Source organism: Saccostrea cucullata, unplaced genomic scaffold (genome assembly GCF_032062105.1).
Source record: "Saccostrea cucullata isolate Sc308-1 unplaced genomic scaffold, CSIRO_AGI_Scuc_v1 ctg2447, whole genome shotgun sequence".
Classification (NCBI taxonomy): Eukaryota; Metazoa; Mollusca; class Bivalvia; order Ostreida; family Ostreidae; genus Saccostrea; species Saccostrea cuccullata.
Genome location: NW_026936030.1, coordinates 48,198 through 69,164, shown reverse-complemented (window position 1 = coordinate 69,164; position 20,967 = coordinate 48,198). Strand labels below are relative to the sequence as shown.

Sequence of the window (20,967 nt, the reverse complement as noted above, 5' to 3'; positions counted from 1 at the left end):
TCAAAAACCGATATCAGAATTATGTATCTCAGTGTAGTCTGCTTGTGTGCCAAGTTATATTAAAATCAAACCAAAACTGTAGGAGGAGAAGCATTTTAAAAAAATTGTTTACAGACAGACAGACAGACGGACAGACGCCGGACGCATAACTATCGCATAAGCTCTTCTGGTCTCTGACCAGTAAAGCTAAAAATAAAATACTGTAAATTCCTATCATAGCTTAAAACTTCAACAAGAAATCAAAGTCAGTCATTCTGAATCAGATGTAAAATATGGAGTATAAATCACACCTGGTAAAACAGTGTATGGTTCTTCCAGTGGGGACATCATAACACTGTGTGTCCACTGTGACCGGTCAAACAGGTGAGCATGAGGATCGTGATGCTGCTTTATTTTCTCCTCACAGATTGACTCCCCAGCTGTCACAGAGTATCCCAGAATTCCTGTCTCATTGTCATAGATACCGTCCCAGTTGGCTAAAAAACATAAAAAATTATTACAAGTCATTCTTTTAAACATAAAATCTAATATCAAAAACTGAAAATATGATGATATTGAAATACTATACAATTATTGCTGGTTTTTGAGGTCAATACAATGATTTAGCGATCTGAGGAGTACAATATTCACCGAGCCCGAAGGGCGAGGTGAATATTGTACTTCGAAGATGGCTAAATCATTGTATTGACCGAAAAAACAGCAATAATTGTTTTATTATATGATTCACTGATAAAATGATACAGCTCAGTACTTGTTTGCATTTTATTAAATCCTAGCCAAATACAAGAGAGAAACGGAATTAAAATGTTAATAAACCTTACCAATCGAATCAATTTGGAATGTTTTTATAAATCAATTTTAGTATCCATGAAAGAAATATATAATGTCAGTCTTTTTTATAGGATAGATTTTGAAAGGAATGAGTATTATCAGGGAAAACTGACTGCCAAAAAGTAAAACAAAAACTTGTTGTTCAGTAAAAGTTTTAGGGAGGGGGTGGGGGGCTTCCCTGCATCCCCTCTTACCACCCTCACCTGAAATATATATTCGCTTATGTTTTGTTCACATGGAAATAAAAACCATAGTCGTTTAATTAGCTTTTTTAAACAATTTGTATCAATTTGGAATTTCCTAATCTATTTTTAGATCAATGTAGAGGAAATAAAGCCTTGTATTGACTTGGAACGTCACGTGCAGGTCAATACAACATAATATTTTTCTAACATAGTTGGATCTCAGCCAATCAGAGAGATGGAAATTATTCAATCATATAATAAAATAAAATATTTATGATTATAATGGTATTTCAATTAGAGCATATTTTTTAGTTTAAACTGTTAGTCCAACACCTTTGTCATTACCAGATATATATCTATTAGCCCTGGTATACTTCAGGTCATTCTTATAAGTATGGCCATTATAAACAGTCTCTGAACCCTCTCCGTCTATGATGATTCGGTGATTCTTTGTCTTTGGATTCACTCCTTCACAGAATCTCTCTTCCCAGTCATCTCTATCATCAGGAATCACATCCTCACACTTTATAGTTTCAGATTTGTCACTTGTGATGTTTATTTGCCCTAAAAACAGGATTTACCAATATTGAATTCAATTACAAATTACAGATTAAAAATTTGTATAAATCTGGACAAACATTGTGCAAATCATCGTCGGAAACCCACGGTCGGTCTCGCTTTGAGGTAAGAGAAGCGAGACCGACCGTGGGTTTCCGACGATGTGTGCAAATAAATAACCAAATTCATCAATATGTTAATTTGATCCTGAGAATCAACAACAGGTCTGTTTTAGAGTCATAAGGAAGGTCATTGCCATATTGTCTACTCTCCCTTCCTTTTCCCATGATTTGAACCTGAATCTACACTACCTGGTTAGGTCTTTAGTATTAAAATGACTATATATATAATCATGAATTTTCTGTTTTTGAGAAGAACTTTTAAGATATTTGCTATGAATTGCTATGTTAAACTTTGATCGAACAAAGTGGCCCTAACTTATCCCATTGATTAAAACATGATTCAGGGTCATGGTTTGAGCAAATCTGAATCTATCCTTCCTCAGAAACAGCTTTCACTAAAATGTCACCTTTTCTGGATGTTGTTCTTGAGGATGGGATTTTACACTGACCCCATCCAATTTTCACTATTCCTTTATCATTTCAACTTAAAAGAGGTTATGGTACTTTGTTTGATTTGAATTAACACCATCCAATGACACTCTTTGCTATGGTTGGGTAAAATTTCCTCAATGGTCCTGGCCCTCCTCTTTGAAGGCTTATGCTAGCTAAAAAGTTGAATCAACTTCATCCAAGGATCCCTAATATGGGACTTGAGATATTCAAAGTTAATGCATGACGGATGAAGAACTTTAAGCAACTCAGGTGACTTGATAATCAATCATATTTACACTTCATTTCATATTCTTTCCACTGAAAATAATACTTACAAGAAGTTGGATCTGGAGGTGTATAATCTGTTATAATGGGTTTGGATGACAGTATGTTCTCAAATCCAAGACTGTTCACAGCATGAAAGTTGAAGTAGATGATTTGGTTGTGTGGTAACTGTACATTTTCATACACAAATCCTCTGTTGGAACCTACTCCAAGCTTCTCGAAGTGCATGTAATGACCATCCTATTAAAATTTTATAACAATAACAATAATCTTAACTAGATATGATTGAGATGGTGGCCATCTCAAAAGGTCCCGCTTTCAACAATGAACATGAATATGTAAGGTAGTAATACAGTGTATACAGTAATACAGTAAAAGTAATTAAGTACAACTTCAGGGATATTGCGAATTTACAGATATATATACATGTAGAAGTTATCTTGTACCATCAGTAATATAAATTTACTGAAATTAAGGGGAAAAAATTATGCACCAAACAAAGATATTAAACAGAGAGGATAATTCTGACCATGACCTAGAATTTTTGACCAAGGTCACTGCACATTCATTGACCAGTGCCCCTCTGTGAGTGAAGTATGAGCCAGATTAGGCCAAGGAGAGAGAAGATATGCTGAGGACAAGGATTTTTCATATAATTCTGCTTTGACCTTGACCTTTGACCAAGAAACATGGTTCAAGGTCAATGCACACCGGTTACCCAAAGGCACTCTGTGGGTGAAGTATGAGCCAGATTAGGCCAAGGAGGGAGAAGATATGCTCAGGACAAGGATTTTTCATATAATTCTGCTTTGACCTTGACCTTTGACCTAGAAACATGGTTCAAGGTCAATGCACACCGGTTACCCAAAGGCACTCTGTGGCTGAAGTATGAATTAGATTCGGCCAAGGAGAGAGAAGATATGCTCCAGACAAGGATTTTCATAAAATTCTGCTATGACCTTGACCTTTGACCTAGAAACATTGTTCAAGGTCACTGCACACTGGTTATCCAAAGGCACTCTGTTGCTGAAGTAAGAGCCCGATTGGGCCTAGGAGAGAGAAGATATGCTCAGGAAAAGGATTTTTCATATAATTCTGCTATGACCTTGACCTTTGACCTAGAAACATGATTTAAAGTCACTGTACATTGGTTACCCAAAGGCACTCTGTGGGTGAAGTATGAGCCTGATTGGGCCTAGGAGAGAGAAGATATCCTCAGGACAAGGATTTTTCATATAATTCTGCTATGACCTTGACCTTTGACCTAGAAACATGGTTTAAGGTCACTGCACAACGGTAACCCAAAGACACTCTGTGGGTGTAGTATGAAAATATGCTCCGGACAAGAGATCTTGGTCGGACGGACGGACGGACAGACTGATCACTATAGGGTGCCCACCAAGCGGGGCCCTAACTAGTTTGAATCTTCAAAAAGACAGTTTGTAGTAAATATGGAGATTGTAAGTTGAAAAATAATATATAAATATATAAATATATAACCGTTGTCAACCGAGGCACAGCTGAGGTTGACAATGGTTTTCGAGGGGTGAAAATTTTCAATGTTACACTCAACTACATGCTATATTTATTATATTATACTGAATGTTTTATACAAATTCATATAACAGTGAAACGTGCGCGCATAAATTCTGCACAGTCACTATTTTTTTTAATACAACCCGTCGTCAAGCAATGTTGACTGTTGCTACGCTGGAGGGCATGGCTTCATTATTCAGCAGTTAATAGTGTTTTTAACAAATGTTTCTCCACCAATCAAATTCAACTAATTTACTAATGAAAGTATAATATTACAAATTGTTATATTTCTAACCAAATGATCTGAATTTGTAAAGATTTTTCTCAGTTAGGTAATTCTTCATCTACATTGTACATAGTAGGTATATAGTCTGTAGACTAATCTTAGACTTATGTTAAATTCTCAAATAAATGAAAAATATACATGGCAATTATTTTCATTTTTCACCTTATAGACCAAAAATTATGTTTGTGTAGTTTGACAGATGAATGATCATAGGGCAGGCTATTTTGAAGTGGAGCCCTAAAAAACTGCAAGGAAGACAAGGGAAAAGATCTTGTCAATATTTCTTTCTTCTAGCAATACTTACTCGTGAAATTTTGTGGTCATGTCCTTCTATGGCTTCCAGAAGTTCACAATGTCCAGATGATCCATAATCGTAATTAAAACTTAGGCACTTTGTGACATGCATTGCATTACACTTTTTTGCACATTCCTCTTTAGTTGTTATCTCGAAGTCCTCTGCTGCTTTGATGCCCCTTCCTACAAGTCTCCCAGTCTTTCCAGATGAAAACAATTTAATCACTTTCTGATTCAAAGGATCATGTCCTAAAATAAGGAATTCAAGCAACATTACTTTTAATAACTACCATGTCTCCATTCCCTTTTTCTTTAATTACTTAATAGAAACTAGGAAAAGGTTTTCTTTCAATGACCTCAACTTCATGAGATGCTCAAGTCCAGTCAGTTTTGTGATTCTGTGCTTCCTTTTAAATAAATCTAATAAAACTCCCTCTATTATAACCAAGCTTACGTATGCCTTAGGCTTTGCTATAAATAATCCAAGATGTGTTTGTGAAACATTGCTTCCTCTATATAGCAGTTCAAGGTCAAAGTTCAAGTTTTTCTTATGTAGATCAAACTCCAAGGTCAAGAGTTTAAAACTGGTGATACTCAAATAGGTCTTGTCTCAAGAAATACATAAATGAAATAAAAAAGCCAAAGTTCCAGCTAAACAGAAAATATGGCAAAGATTAATAGTAAAAAAAACTAGAACTGTCCAAACGGGACAAAATACCCCCGCTGGAGTTTTCAGATGTAAGTTTTTCCATAATAAAGATATGTATCACAAATGAATTATGAAATTTTTCTTCCAGTGACCTTGAACTTCCCCAAATGACCTTGGGTCAAGGTCATGACACACCCTCAGGTCATGGAAAATCTTTGTGTGAAATGAGAACTAACCAAGTTTATCCATAAGAAAGATATGGACTGGACACGAATTATGAAATTTTTCTTCCAGTGACCTTAAAGTTCCCCATATGACCTTGGGTCAGGTCATGACACACCCTTGGGTCATGGGCAATCTTTGCATGAAATGAGAACCTACCAAGTTTATCCATAAAAAAGATGTGGACCGGACACAAATTATGAATTTTTCTTCCAGTGACCTTGAACTTCCCCAAATGTCCTTGGGTCAAGGTCATGAGCAATCTTTGTGTGGAGTAGTAGATTCTAATGTTCCTCCATAAGAAAGATATGGACCGGACACGTTTGAACAGACAGATGGATAGACAGACAGACAGCTAGACGGACGGACAGACAGCTAGACATCTAACTTCGTTTGCGGGGGGTATAAAAAAAGGTCAAACTTCAAGGTCAGTGTCAAGAGGTCAGAAAATAATGGTATCAAAAGAAAAGAACTTGTCACTAGAAATGCTTATTGAAAATCTAAAAGACTTAGCAACAAATGTTAACGTACTATAGAACTTTCTTCTTTACAATGTGTATTCCTCATGTCTTGATAAGATCATTCTTGGGGTACCCTTATTTTTGACCTCAGAGCCTTGGCCTTTGAGTTTGACCAACACACATTAAAATAATCTTTCATCTTGCCTATTACATGTACTTTTAAACAGTTGATATTTAGGCTTTCATATCTTTCAATTATGTCTTCCTTGTGAAAAGGCTCTTCTTTAGTATCAATATTTTTATCTCTCGACCTAAATCTTTGAGTATGACCTACTTTTGAAAATAGCATTGAGTTTGGCCATATTTTCAGAATGGTTGGTGTTGGGGCATTTATATTTCACTTGTCATCCTTGTGGCAAGATCTTTCTATCTGAACTTGAGATCTTGCAGTATGACCCTCATTTAAAAAAAATACCTTGGTTTTGAGCTGCCATTAGGGGCTAGAGCATTTCTTAAACATGTCAGTGGTGTTTGGGGTGTACTAAATGGTCTGTCCATGTTACCATTTCAATTTATGCATAAAAAATTCACTCACCCACATCATAATTAACAGCATTGTCAGCTAATGAAACAGTTGTCCATCTGATGATTTGTTCTCCCCAAATGCTCCTGCCATACCCCACAGCTACTTTGGTCTCTGTGAGGGGCGAGTCTTCATACACTGTGACTACTGCCTTCAGAACATTGGGATTACTGGTTGAGGTAAAGGCCTCTGCCATCCTTCCTCCCGGTATTGTCATGTCATACGTGTTTAGTTTACAGGAGGCTGGGACACTCACTCCTGCCTCATTGGACACATGGATAGTGAAGTATAAAGGAACTCCAGCTGGTCTTAAAACCTATAAAATCCATTTTAAAAAAAAGAGAAACATTTGAATATTAAAACGTTTTTTTGAAATGCTGAAGCATTCATAAACAAGACCTAAGGACACAGACATTCACTGAATATCATTTTTAGTAATATTCCCTGCAGATAAGCAACTTTTATATATTATACAAGTTTTTCTAATTCAGATTCTAGAAAAATTGCTCTCAAATGCTTTATTTTTTCAAGAAGTTCAAATGCAAAGAAGAATTTTTTATTTCACATTCTCCATTCAAAAAGATCTCAATTCTTCTTTTTAATCACCCTATCACAGTGAAAATTAAAACTAAAGTTTGGAGATGTGTTTCTCAAATAAAACTTGGGACAAAAATTGTGCTGACAATTCAACAATTTAAGAAAAGTAACTGAATATGTTTTAAAGTTTAAGGAATTCACACCACAGACTGCAAATCCAGTTTGAGTTTCTTGTTATTTTTGTGTACCAATTCCCCATTTGAAAGTAAACATACATCATTCAATGCAGTGGAAAAGCCTCCAAGTTGTTTCCTGGACATAACATTAGAGCCCCCTGGTACTGTTCCTATGTCTAAGTGTAGATTAACATTACTTCTGTCATCCTCAGCCATAACATTGATGGTAAACTCTGGTGCTGTGTGATCTCTACCTGCTACCTGTTCAACTCCACAGGATCCTGCGGGAGTTTTTCCCTAAGGAAAAGCAAAACAATTCATACACAGCAAAATCTTAAATTCTATGATTAATATTAAAGTACAATATTTTTTAAAAAATGTTCACTAAAGGAAATCGTTAGCAGAATCTAACTTACTCCAAAACTTAAAAGTTTGGGTGGTGTGTTGTCCTTCTCATCTTTTTTGTTGTCAATGAGTTTCAGCCTGATTGATGGAGTTTCATATTGCCAAAGTTTAGCTTTGAATAAAGTCATTCTTAATGTATAAACCCACAAGTCTACTTCCAAAGTAACTAGTGCATACAGTCGTAGTTTAAGTGGGGTAAGTCTCAAATACATGGTAAGACTGAAATGAAAGAAAATTCTCCTTGCTGAACACAGACGAAATATGTTGAATACTAGTCTGTGACACTGCCCATCCCACTTTTTACTTTCTATTACAGCATTCGCCAGATTATAACTTAAACTGTCCAAACGGGACAAAATACCCCCCGCTGGGTTTTTCAGAAGTAAGTTTTTCCACAATAAAGATATGTATCACACACGAATTATGAAATTTTTCTTCCAGTGACCTTGTAGTTCCCAAAATGACCTTGGGTCAAGGTCATGACACACCCTTAGGTCATGGGCAATCTTTGTGTGAAATGAGAACCTGCCAAGTTTATCCATAAGAAAGATATGGACCAGACAAGAATTATGAAATTTTTCTTCCAGTGACCTTGAACTTCCCCAAATAACCTTGGATCAAGGTCATGACACATTCTTAGGTCATGGGCAATCTTTGTGTGAAATGAGAACCTACCAAGTTTATCCATAAGAAAGATATGGACAGGACAAGAATTATGAAATTTTTCTTCCAGTGACCTTGAACTTCCCCAAATGACCTTGGGTCAAGATCATGACACACCCTCAGGTCATGGAAAATCTTTGTGTGAAATGAGAACTAACCAAGTTTATCCAAAAGAAAGATATCGACTGGACACGAATTATGAAATTTTTCTTCCAGTGACCTTGAACTTCCCCAAATGACCTTTGGTCAAGGTCATGACAGACCCTTAAGTCATGGGCAATCTTTGTGTGAAATGAGAACCTACCAAGTTTATCCATAAGAAAGATATGGGCCGGACACAAATTATGAAATTGTTCTTCCATTGACCTTGAAGTTCCCCAAATGACCTTGGGTCAAGGTCATGACACACCCTTAGGTCATGGGCAATCTTTGTGTGGAGTAGTAGATTCTAATGTCCTACTGTAAGAGAGATATAGACCAGACACGTTTGCACAGACAGACGGACAGACAGATGGAGAGATAGACAGACGGACAAGGTGATTCCTTCGTTTGCGGGGGGTATAAAAAAATGTTTTCATTCTCTTCCTTGGTATGCTGAATAAAAATGACATACCTTTTCATTTTCCAATACTGACAATTTTCATTATGTTAAAAGCAAACATTTCCTTTCAAATTCTTACAGCAAATATTTTTCTATGCTTATACTTTTCAATATTGATTATAAGCAAAAATATTATTTTTCTCCCTCTTCCTAATATAACAGACTGAAAACGATACCTTTTAAAACTTTGTATCCATAATACTAAATCATATGAAAATCTCGACGATTATAAATTACTTTTCCTAAAGTTTGTAACTATTTGTTAAGATGTTATGACTTACGTAACATCAATTGGAAATTTAAGGAAATCAACTTCTGCAATAATTGGAAATCCAGTGTCCATTATGTGACCTTCAAGCCGTAGTTTGGCATACAGTAAAAACCCAAACCCTAGTTCTCCCCAGACCATCAACCCCCCATAAGGCTCAGTCGTCACTGCTCCTTTCATTTCCAGGAGCTTTGCATCAACTGAAAACTTTACACCAAAATAGTAGTCCACTCCAAACCCTATAAAAAGAACAAAATCATTATTACTTCAAATATTTCATCTAGCATCATGCAAAATTGGCCATTAGTGTAAAATAAACAATAGATCACACAAAAATTCAAAAGTTATGAGAGAGATTAAAGTTTATGACAGATATACAGACTAAATGACAGGTGGTTTGACAGGAAACAAGAGGCCCATGGGCCACATCACTGACCTGGGCACTTTGGTGAGAGAAAAGCAAAAATCAGTTCACTATTGAAAAGTGGTCACACCTTGCCCAGGGATGTGCAGGGTAGATCATGATTCAAATAAACTCCAGTCTGCAAAAACTTTAGTTACTCCCATTTTATTTTACTGTAAGATATCTATATACATAAAATAATTAAGATTCATTGAAATTAAAATTTTTTACTTTATCTACTGTTTAAAATGTTACTTCTGAATAAAAGAAATCATTATAATGCCCTCACCAAAATTTACGGTAATAAATCCTCCAACAAGAAATGTCTTTGAAAAAGAGAAAAAAGATCCATGTTGTCTAGGGAAGCTGAAATCTTCCTTTAGATACACTTCAAAATTTTTAAATATTCTGGCTCCATCAGTGAACAACTTGCTGATAAACTCAGAGTACTGCAATATATAAAATAAGTATAAACTTCACTATTATTATTACCCACAATTCAGAACAAGAGGTCCAATGGCTAAAACAAACACCTTGATATCATATATAAAATTACTTAACATTGTTCATAAATCTATTCAAATCATATTTATAGATATGAATATATATAACTTACTATAATTTTTATGATCCCAAGAAAAATTTACATTTTCAATTTCAATGACCTTTCCATGCCCAAATATTTAAGGCTTCTTATTAAAACAAAACATTTTTCATAGAAAACTTTACATAATCTTACCAAAGCTTTTGACAAATCCTGCATGTCTTTTAGAAGCAATGCAACCTTTACAGGATCTATGTTTTTCAGACTTAATAGAGACTCCAAGTCTCCTATAGTCATGCAAGCCAGTTTGTTCCCGAGTAATTTAGCTCCATACTGTGTTACTCCACTGCCAACAATATATGACTGGTGACTTCTACCAGGTATTGAGTTGAGAGTCACCAAAACATCAGCAATGGCAGCACCTTTTAAAGCAAAAATTGAAGAACTTTTAAAATTTCTTCTCTAACTGTTTTTTTCTTAAGTTCAATCTTAAACAGTTTTAAAAAAGTGACCTCTTTTTTAATCACTTTTTTTTTTTTTTTTTTTTTTTTTTTTTTTTTTACACATGTATGAAAAGTAAAATATATGCTAAAATTTGTACAAAATATAAATAATTATTTCTATGTCTATACTTGATGTTACAAGGAAAATATTTATGTTAAACAAAACCATAAAACCAGACGCTAAAAACTTCAAACGAGGCCGTTTTATATATAATTCTGTACAGTACTCTAATTTTCATGTTTATAATTACCTCCCTGCACAGTAACAGATGGAGCATTGTCTTCTGTTGTTTTGATGGTGAATGGGTTACCAGACCCTAGAGCCTGAATCTGAGACTTTATACCTGTTGTTACGTCATCACTGGAAAGAAGTGTAGCAGCCAAATTCTGTGCCTTTTCAAGTTTCTATAAAAAGAATTGTGATTTACTTTCATTTGCTCTCCAATGACCCAAAAAAGAAATAAGACTTATTCATGCCATATTGATATAAAATTCCATTGCAAAATCACAAAGGCTTTTTGAGATATCATCTAAATAAAGTGTTCTTTTCAAATAAAAAAAAAATCCACCCCCCCAAAAAAATTATACGTGTTAAAGTACATGTGTAGTTATTTTAGTAAAGGGGAAGCTGTTATCTACTTTCATCACCATAATAAATATAAAGTATCCAATATGAACAAATTTTTTTTTATCTCTTAAGCTTCTAAACTTGTAATATTTTGAAAATGTTAAATTAGCTGACTTTTTCCTGAAAACTTCTTATATTTAAGTGATGCTATACCAAAAATACTCACATTTTTCTCAATTATTCTTTGCCAAAATTCCTCAAACTTGTTGTTAGGTGCATCACTTTCAAGGAGAGCCCTAATTCCATCTGTTAATTTTTCTGTGTCTAATCTATCAGAAAAAATATTGAAGAATTTTTAAAACAGTAACTTAATTAAGTAGTACTATGGATGAATGATCCATCTACTTAAGTCATAACTTATCAATCTTAAAGATGTTTCACATTAATATCAAAATTATTGATATTTTTTAAAATCTTCTTTCTTTGCATAGATCGATGTACTTCTAATTCATTTTATTTTTAATGTAATATGTGATTTTGAATTTTACAATGTCTGTAGATGCAAACATTGGATAAAAAATTTGTTGATTGTGAGCAGCCTCACTTACTGTGAAATATCAACAGATCGCCTCTTCCTTCTTCTTCTGCTAGTACCACATCCCTGTGGCATTACTCGGGTAGTGTTTGAAAGCATGACATTATAAATGATAATTCCTGCAGATGTTGGTTTGGATTCTCTTACTAATAAAACAACTCCAACACCATACCGGTAATTTGTACTATGATTTAGTACCGTGTAGTTAAATTGAAATGCAGTTGGATTTCCAATAGGTTCTCTGTATTCCACATCTGAAATTCATGAATTTTACGAATTTGTTAGTCTCTTCTTGTTTGCATTTTGATTCAATCATAAGAAAAAATGCACCACTCTCTTTATCATATCTTACCATTAGAAAGGGCTTTCAATGATTTCTGCACTTTTTTGTTCTCTATTTGGAATACCAAGTGGTCACAGTCCAGCCTTACCATAAAATAGAGACTTCTGTTACCAAGACTAAATTCATTCTCAAAGCAGCATTCTAATCCACTGCAGTCAGATAGATATTTGCAGTATTTCTGCATCGCTAACGGAATACCCTCTATCTGTGTTTCATTACATGCTGCAAATAAAAGGGTTGTAGATGATTGCACATTAATTCTTCATAAATTGGCTACACTTAATTCAGTCACATTATGGGAATCAAGCTAAATCTGTGTGCCAATATTAATATTTTTTGCCCATAGGCATACACAAATAATACCTGCTGGATCAAAGAGATTAGCTTCACATTCTGTTTGTCTCCAAAAGTCAAAGCTGATACCTAAAATGAGACATCATTTGATTAACTTGTATCCAATATTTCCTCTAAAAGAGATAGAGATCATGTTCTAATAATTTTGGTATTGTATTGTAAATGCTGCACCATTACTAATACAGTTTTATATACCAACCTTCAATTGCTGTCTCACCACTGCTAACATTACAGACACTATGACTGATGGGCAGGTCATGGAAGATCAGTACTTCAGTACAGTTGTTTTGTTCAAAACACAATTTGATATTCCCATCAATTCTCATTTTTCTCTCACTCACCACATTTGTAACATGAAACCTGTGAAAAAACCAGATTCATATATGGTATAAAAACTATAAACATGTTGTGCAGTACAGTTGGAAGGTCATGGTGGAAGCTGAGAAATATTGAGAGTTGATGTCCAATTGACTTACTCAAAACTTACAACCCCATGAATTCCAATCTTTTCCATGGTATCTGCAAATTAAAAAATAATAAACATTTAAACATAATGCAAATTAAAAAATACTAGTGATTTAGGTGTAAATAAAAATACTTACCCCAAGTGTATTTGAACATATTACGAGTGATTTTGACATTATCAAGCATTGCCTCCAGTTGATAGCTGCATGTGTTCAGTATCAACTTCATCTCCACGTGTCTTTGAACAGGGGCTATGTAGACGCAGCAAGACACTCTATCACATGTTGAAAGGATATGACATAGGACTTCATTTTTATTTGGGATAGTTGGTAATGTGTAGTTTGGAAACTTTTCACATTCTGTTTTATTAAAAATTAAACAAAAATGTTAAAGAAAATACATGCAACTTACACTTCTATAAAAAAAATATCCCCATATGCACAAAACACATTTTTAAAAGGAAGGCATTATATATTTAAGAAACAAAGTAAAATCTCTTTATATTCAACTATTTAATATATAAATTAAAATTTCTATTATGATTGTTATTATCTTCATGTACTGTGTGGAAATAGTAGCAAGGTTTGACACAACGTGCATATACCCCTCTGGCTTGTGCACCACATGTAAATGCTAGACTACTAACGTTCACCACAACTATTTCAGCATAGTACATCCAAATATTACAGAGTACTGTAGATTCCTTATTTTTTGCAAGTACTTATCATTGCGAAATGGCTCTTAAATGTCAAATTGCGAGAACATTAATTTGAGAGTAGACTGTTGATTTTGCATGGAATTTAGCACCATAAAAATAAAGGCGAGTAATTTTATTTTGCGAGTGGTCTAGCTTCCTTGCGAAATTACGCAAATATTAATTCTTCAGTATATATAGGAATTAACAGTAATACAAACAGAAATATTGAATGTATTAGAAAGTTTCTACCATTATTCCATCCATTTTCTGCTGCTGCTCCATACACTGTGTCAGATAGAGAGCACCTGTCTGTAGAATCCAGGAAGTGGTCCAGTCCTAGTTCTGTCAGGAGATCACTGGCCTGGGGTACAGTCATGTCCTCTACATGGGGTATAGCACGAGAGGCCAGCCAAGCACTGAGGGAAAAGCCTGTAAACAACAACATGATTGACTTATTTATTGTAACTGAAGATTTAGACCCTGTTATGCATAACATATTGTGTATGGGTTAATTATTATAAACAGTCACATACATGTATTTTCTACTTGGCATTTATATAAGACATCTATTTTGCATATCTTATATATATTTATTGCATATGATATTGCATCATTTGATTAAAAATATTTTATCTAACAACTAAATATTTCTCTTTTTACCAAAAAAAGATAATTTTCTCTTTCCATATTATTCAAATAAAAACCTCTATTATAATTTTAAAATTGCTTCTATAGACATACTGGAATTCAGAAATCCCTCCTGATACGTGCAATTTTTCATGTCAAATGATGTCTGGTTAAGAATGGTTATGACTTGGTCACAATATAATGGTTCATAGCATGCAAATATGTCAACCATAAACTCATACTTCTGGAATAACACATTCTGTGTTATTGTGTATCTAAACAAAAATTAATGTCACGGTGGTAATAAATATTTAAGAAAGCAACAACAACAATTTTAAAAAACAAGATGTGTTTGTGAAACACTACGCGCCCGGCGGCAACAAAGTTCAAAAAATCTATTTTTAGCATATTGATCACAGTCAAGGTCACAAGGTCATTGATCATAGTGTCATTCGAAAGAACTTAATCAGTGGAGTATGCATACTAAATATGAAGTCCCTATCTCCTATGGTTCAAAAGTTAAAGCAAAAAGTGTAAAGAGCTATTTTTAGCATATAGGTCACAGTCAAGGTCACAAGATCATTGACCTTGCCGTCGTTTGAAAGGACTTTATCGGTGGAGTATGCATACCAAATATGAAGTCCCTATCTCCTATGGTTCAAAAGTTATGGCAAAAAGTGTAAAAAGCTATTTTTAGCATATAGGTCACAGTCAAGGTCACAAGATCATTGACCTTGCCGTCGTTTGAAAGGACTTTATCGGTGGAGTATGCATACCAAATATGAAGTCCCTATCTACTATGGTTCAAAAGTTATGGCAAAAAGTGTAAAAAGCTATTTTTAGCATATAGGTCACAGTCAAGGTCACAAGATCATTGACCTTGATGTCATTTGAAAGGACTCTATTAGTGGAGTATGCATACCAAATATGAAGTCTCTATCTTTTATTGTTCAAAAGTTATGGCCAAGGTTAAAGTTGACAACAGACAAACAGACAGGACAAAAACAATATACGCCCGGGATCTATCGATCCGGGCGCATAAAAAGCTATTAATTCACATTATGTAGATAAGGTACATTTCAATATCTCCCTTTTCATGTACAATATAACATTTATGCTTGCTTAGTACTTCTTGCAGTACATATTCTCAATTATTTTCATATTTGTCAAAATATAATAAAACTTTGCTCACTTGAGTTCAAAGATGCCTTTTAATGTCATTTTCTGTTCTGTGCCTAAAAAAGTTAGATGCTAAGATTTTTATACTCCAGTAATAATAATATACATGAGGTGTCAAAAAGCCAAACTTTATTACCTAACACACACTTGGACCAGAGAAAAACTTAAAATTCCATGGGTTCCTTATACTTAGGGTAAAAAAAGGAGAAAAAAAGAAGTGGTTGGTATGATGGCAGATATCAGGCTGTCTTAAATAAAATCACACAACCTTTAATTTTGTCTTTTGTACATGTACATTACTTCAGTTCTTCAGTGCAAAAACAAAATGTACATGTACAATTCTTAAAAAGTTGACATAAAAATCTATTGCGGTATGTATAAAAGATTTTTTCACTACAATTAAAATAACGATTCTGTTATTTAAAATTATAATTAGCTTTCATTTGATTATTGCACTTCTGATACACCTCAAAAAATAAATCATGTAATAAACAACGTGGACCGGAAGACGTGGACATTTAAACAGCGATTGAGAGATGAAGACGAAGAATGTGTTTTGATACAAGCAAGTGGAGATGGACTGTACGCACATATATCCCAGAAAGTAATAAATCTGAATTCCATGCAAATATTACAAACAAATAATTGATTATGCGATGGGTTCTAAGTCAATGACCCAATTCTGTCTGCGATATTCGCTAGCATAAAATTACTAATGAAACTGGGGTGAACAAATTTATTAAAATACCGTCATATTCTAAGAAATAAAAGAATCGCAATACAATCCTCAGAATAAAGTATTGTGTTATTAAAAACAATATATAAAAGTTTAGAAACATACTCTAATTGATATTTCCCACGTGTCCTTTACGAAGGAACCGTTATCATTTATTTATTGCATTCAGGTTATCAAACGTCAAGTCAAGGTACACTGTATGCTAATTAAAATTTCAAATAAAAAGAATTGTAAATGCAATTGTAGTGACAAAATCTTATTTATGTACCGCTAATCACTATAGATGTTTTGGTCGACGTTTAAGAATTGTACATTTTGTCTTTTCGCGAAAGAACTTTTTATATTTTGTACCTGTACAAATTTCAAGAAATGTACATGTACAAAAGACAAAATTATAGGCATGATAACTTTTTTGTCTTGTACAAATTTCAAGAAATCTACATGTACAAAAGACAAAATTAAAGGTTGTGTTATTTTATTTTAGACAGGCTGATATCGGCCATCGTATGTAAACTTTCAAAAATCATGTATCCATTAAGGCATACAAGGACTCAATGTTCGATTTGGGGTGCGAGGATGATATTTAAGCATTTTAAAATCTTACTACCTCAAAAAGCTTTTATTTCTTTCATTTTTTGTTATGACAATTCATACCATAGGAAAACTCATGCAAATAAACTGTCTGAGATATCCTTTCTATAGTCAGGGTCAGGAAGTTGGCACATTCATCAAAGATGATGGACACTTCTATAGATCTGTTGTCAAACTTCACTATGTCCATACAACAGCTGACTGCAGTACAGGAACCATGATAATAACAAGTGATTTCTGAAGGTAACTCTGTGAGGTTTGATGTTGATGAAGTACAGTCTGAAAAATATTAAATTTAGATGCAAAAATGAAAAAAGAATTTTTTTGACAAGTCATAACATATGCAGCTTGCTTTCTTATTTTACCTGTGCGCCATCCATTGACTGGAGTGGATGAGTTATACATGGTGTCACCTGTTCTACTACAGGGTGTATCCTTCATCATGTTAGCTATACCTCTCTCCTCCAGCAGCATGTACTGTACATGTTCAGGTAATGAGACACTTCCAATGCTTTCACCCTTTGTAAGAAGCCAGCTTTCCAGTGAAAATCCTGTATGAATAATATATTTCAGAATTAAATCTACGAAAGACAGGAATATAAGTTCATGTCATTTATATTGTTTATACGATCAGATAGATATTACTGTAACATCAGATATCACCTTCAAGTCCAGATGACCAGTCACATTTAGTTTTTGGCAGTAGGGTATTGTTCAGTGCAGTTGAAATGAAATCACAGGTTCCATTACTTTCAAAACACACTCTTATTTCAAGATCTATCATATACTTCCTCTGGTATTGCAAATCATACAGTTTCAAACTAAAATGAAATAAAATTCAAATGCAACTCTTTTCATTACTTACAATTCACTTGATATGAAATATATAATACACTGTAAATTGCCTGTATCATACACTTACTCGGCTCTGAGCAGGCCAACTAAATTGTAGTGATGTTTTGTCCCTGGAAAAAAAAATTGGCATGGTATCTTAGAAACATTCTCATTTGTAATGTCTGTTACACAGTAGAATATAGTTTGAGAATAGCCAGGTACATGTATGTCTAGTTTCTTTGTTATATCAAACTTATGTTTCCCCTTCTTCAACAATGAAGATAATCATCAAAATACAAACCAAACTTGAATTCCAATAGGTCAACTTTGATGGTCAGCCTCTCTAGTTTGATGAGCATGATCTGGGAGCAGGGATCAAGACTGACTACAACCTGGAAACTCCTTCTGATGTTCTCAGCCCTCACACAACACTGTATCTCATTACAGAGGTAGGGAATGTGACAACTTATTGAACTCCCAGTCAAATTGGTTAACGACATTTCTTTAGGACAGTCTATAAAAATTACAAAATAACCAAAAAAAAGAGACCAAAGGGTCATAATGGTCACCTGATTATAATACAACACTGTAAAGAATCCAAAGAAGAAAACACCATAATTTGTTTCCTGATGTGCCACTTTCAACATCATTGCAAATCACATATTTAAACAGTTTGAAAAGGTCTTATCTTAAAACATCACTTGCATAATGCACTTACAGTTATTCCATCCATTAACTGATGATTCCAGGTTACACGAGTCAGGTAGTAAATACCTAGCAGCCCTCACCTCCTTCATAAGTTCAGCAGACTGGGACTCAGAGAGGGGAGTGGTGTAGCCATTGTTAGTCATCCAGGCAGAGCCAGAGAAATCTGTAATAAGAAGAATATAAACACACATGTAAATGCTTACACAAAACATTCCTTTTTAATCCATGGTAAGAAATCTGACTAGGGCTGTCACGGTTAACCGAAAACTCGGTTAACCGCTCCGAAATGGCAATCGGTTCGGTTCGAGTCAGGTTTTCCGGAATTCGGTTCGGTTTTTTTTATCTTTTAATACTAATTTGCTTGCAACATGCGTTGTGATTGGTTGTTTATTTCAATGAAGGGTTCTTTAACCAATGAAAATACAGGTAACATCGAAGACATTTAAACATGGCATACACATGTGGAAGGAAAACCAAATCACAAGTGTGGGAATACTTCAGTATTTCTTTTAAGTAAATTATTGACATGACCAATGATTAATGTTTCAATTGTTTGAAACAAGATAACTCTAGTCAATAACTATATTTATTACTTTGTTATTTTTTGTTACATTTAACAACTTGTTCTGTTGAATAAAATGGATAGAAATTTGTGTCAGCAAAATATTACTTTCTACAATGTCCTTAATCCTTATTACCCTTTGATATATATTAAGATGTTTTATTTAAATTCTCAAAATGAAAACCGAACCGAAAAAACCGAAAACCGAGAATTTATTTTCTGAACCGAACCGAACCGAAAAATGTCTGAACCGTGGCAGCCCTAAATCTGACAAAACAATTTCTTGTTACATTGTAGATTTATATGGCATAGTTCTCAAAGAATCATACAGTAATGAAATAACAGACATTATCATGATGTTGCAGTGTATATTTTCATGGATATTGTGATATTCATAAAACCAAGTACTTTTCATAACTGATTAGTACTAAGCAAGATTACTCAAGTTGATAAATCCTTCATTCCATTGACATGGTTGTTTAGGGAGCAGCATGTTGTTAAATATTGTATGATTGGCTTCACATCCTGAGGTCTCTGTACAAACACTCAGCTTCACTGACATCACATACAACTTCTCTGCTGGCAAGTCCTCTATTTTGTAGCTGTTTGGAACAATGAATTCAAATGTAATTTCAGTAACAATGACAAACACTCATAATGCAGGAATGAATTGGAATGAAACCCATACAATTCACTAAAATTAGTGTTCAAGTAGTTCAGCACAATTATCATTCTACACACTTGTCACTGTGTAACGATAAAATGAGGGTTAAGATTGAATTTCAATAAAATTGAATGACTTACACCATCTTTACAATTCCACTCAAAGTAAATACTTCCTCTTGACCTACAATGATCACATGATATTCTATGTTAAAGAAAATATCCTTAAATACAGAAAGGAATATCAATTATTATAAAAGAAACTTGTAATTAAAACCTGCATCATGCAGTTCTGCAATTTGTTTCCAACGTACCAAATCTCAGCTGATCAAGTGACCTTTGAAAGCTGTACTTTTCTATTCCAATCTTGAGCATGTACTGACAAGGATCAATGGAGATGTAGGTATGGAATGACATGTCCAGTGAAGGGACATCTACACAACAGTCTACAGCAGTACACAGGCTGGGTACATAACAGGTGACTCGTCTGGCTGAATCTATTGTCATTGGATTGTTTTCTAGATCTACAGCCAACTGACACACTAGAAAAGTCAAAAATACACCAGAATTATTTATGATAAATAAAAGATTTCCATTAAATGAATACATAGTATATAATCTACATAACAAAATTTGTTTTAATTTTTGTCTTCACATACAGAAATTGCAATTTGCAACAGGAATTTTAAATATAAAACTCTGTTTTCTGCATGAACTTACATTGAGGAATTCTTGAAGCATTTAGATTAAATCCTGTGCCTACACCGCCATAGTTTGTGCAAGTATAATATCCTTTTCCCCTTATGCATTCATTGGACTCTCTGTATTGTGCAATGTCTAAATGCTCAAGCAGTAGAGCTTTTGTCCAGGTATTCAGAGGAATTCCAAATGGCACACTGTGCTGTCTCCTCCATGCACTCAGTGAGAAACCTTGAGAAAATATAAATGTTCTTAGAATTTATCTTTAGAGTGTTGCAATTTTTGTTATGCCAAATACTCATCCAAGCAGAATCTTGTCTAGGTTTGTTCTATATTCAAAAAGGTCTACCGAGGCCCCATACTTACTCCTGCAAAAAGGATCGACATGATATTTATAAACATAATTGAACCTACATTCATGTGAAAATTTATAAAACATATTTTTTCATTTCAGGCCTACTGAAATAATGAAATCACCATAATTTCATTTGAAATAATGAAATCACCATAATTTTGTTTGAAATAATGAAATCACCGTAATTTCATACATTTTGTAATAATGTTTCTGTGTAAGAGGCATGGTCCTTCACTGGAACATTTTCAATTGACACTCTACCCAAAATATTTCATGCCACACTTAGATTAAAATTGGGCCTGTGCTAAGTCAAATATTGTTATACATAACATAGACAGAATAGACACTAAACTGGGCAGGATGTATTACAGTGAAACCTGTCTAATCCGACATGCTCAGGGAGACAAATTTTGTGTTGGAATAGACAGAGTGTCGGATAGCACAGTG

At 34.1% G+C, this 20,967-nt stretch overlaps 1 protein-coding gene across 1 annotated transcript in view; it reads right to left on the bottom strand.

The window, feature by feature from the left end:
• Positions 1–290: 290 nt before the first annotated feature.
• The window catches only part of LOC134244633 (uncharacterized), a gene marked incomplete at its 3' end in the record, with an annotated part of 32,054 nt that continues 11,377 nt past the window's right edge, over positions 291–20,967 (bottom strand). Inside the window, exons 10-40 of the mRNA XM_062726892.1 lie at positions 20,187–20,396; positions 19,781–20,008; positions 19,608–19,671; positions 19,245–19,405; positions 18,252–18,404; positions 17,835–18,047; positions 17,622–17,664; positions 17,363–17,520; positions 17,065–17,250; positions 16,763–16,978; positions 15,386–15,428; positions 14,308–14,468; positions 13,816–13,995; positions 13,007–13,228; positions 12,881–12,923; positions 12,604–12,764; positions 12,414–12,473; positions 12,060–12,272; positions 11,721–11,961; positions 11,339–11,441; positions 10,796–10,949; positions 10,237–10,463; positions 9,787–9,946; positions 9,108–9,333; positions 7,574–7,781; positions 7,257–7,454; positions 6,457–6,760; positions 4,540–4,778; positions 2,464–2,653; positions 1,362–1,580; positions 291–476 (exon numbers count right to left, since the gene is read on the bottom strand). Coding sequence (XP_062582876.1) covers positions 291–476; positions 1,362–1,580; positions 2,464–2,653; positions 4,540–4,778; positions 6,457–6,760; positions 7,257–7,454; positions 7,574–7,781; positions 9,108–9,333; positions 9,787–9,946; positions 10,237–10,463; positions 10,796–10,949; positions 11,339–11,441; positions 11,721–11,961; positions 12,060–12,272; positions 12,414–12,473; positions 12,604–12,764; positions 12,881–12,923; positions 13,007–13,228; positions 13,816–13,995; positions 14,308–14,468; positions 15,386–15,428; positions 16,763–16,978; positions 17,065–17,250; positions 17,363–17,520; positions 17,622–17,664; positions 17,835–18,047; positions 18,252–18,404; positions 19,245–19,405; positions 19,608–19,671; positions 19,781–20,008; positions 20,187–20,396 — 5,370 coding nt within the window. The remainder of the gene's footprint in view (positions 477–1,361; positions 1,581–2,463; positions 2,654–4,539; positions 4,779–6,456; positions 6,761–7,256; positions 7,455–7,573; positions 7,782–9,107; positions 9,334–9,786; positions 9,947–10,236; positions 10,464–10,795; positions 10,950–11,338; positions 11,442–11,720; positions 11,962–12,059; positions 12,273–12,413; positions 12,474–12,603; positions 12,765–12,880; positions 12,924–13,006; positions 13,229–13,815; positions 13,996–14,307; positions 14,469–15,385; positions 15,429–16,762; positions 16,979–17,064; positions 17,251–17,362; positions 17,521–17,621; positions 17,665–17,834; positions 18,048–18,251; positions 18,405–19,244; positions 19,406–19,607; positions 19,672–19,780; positions 20,009–20,186; positions 20,397–20,967) is intronic.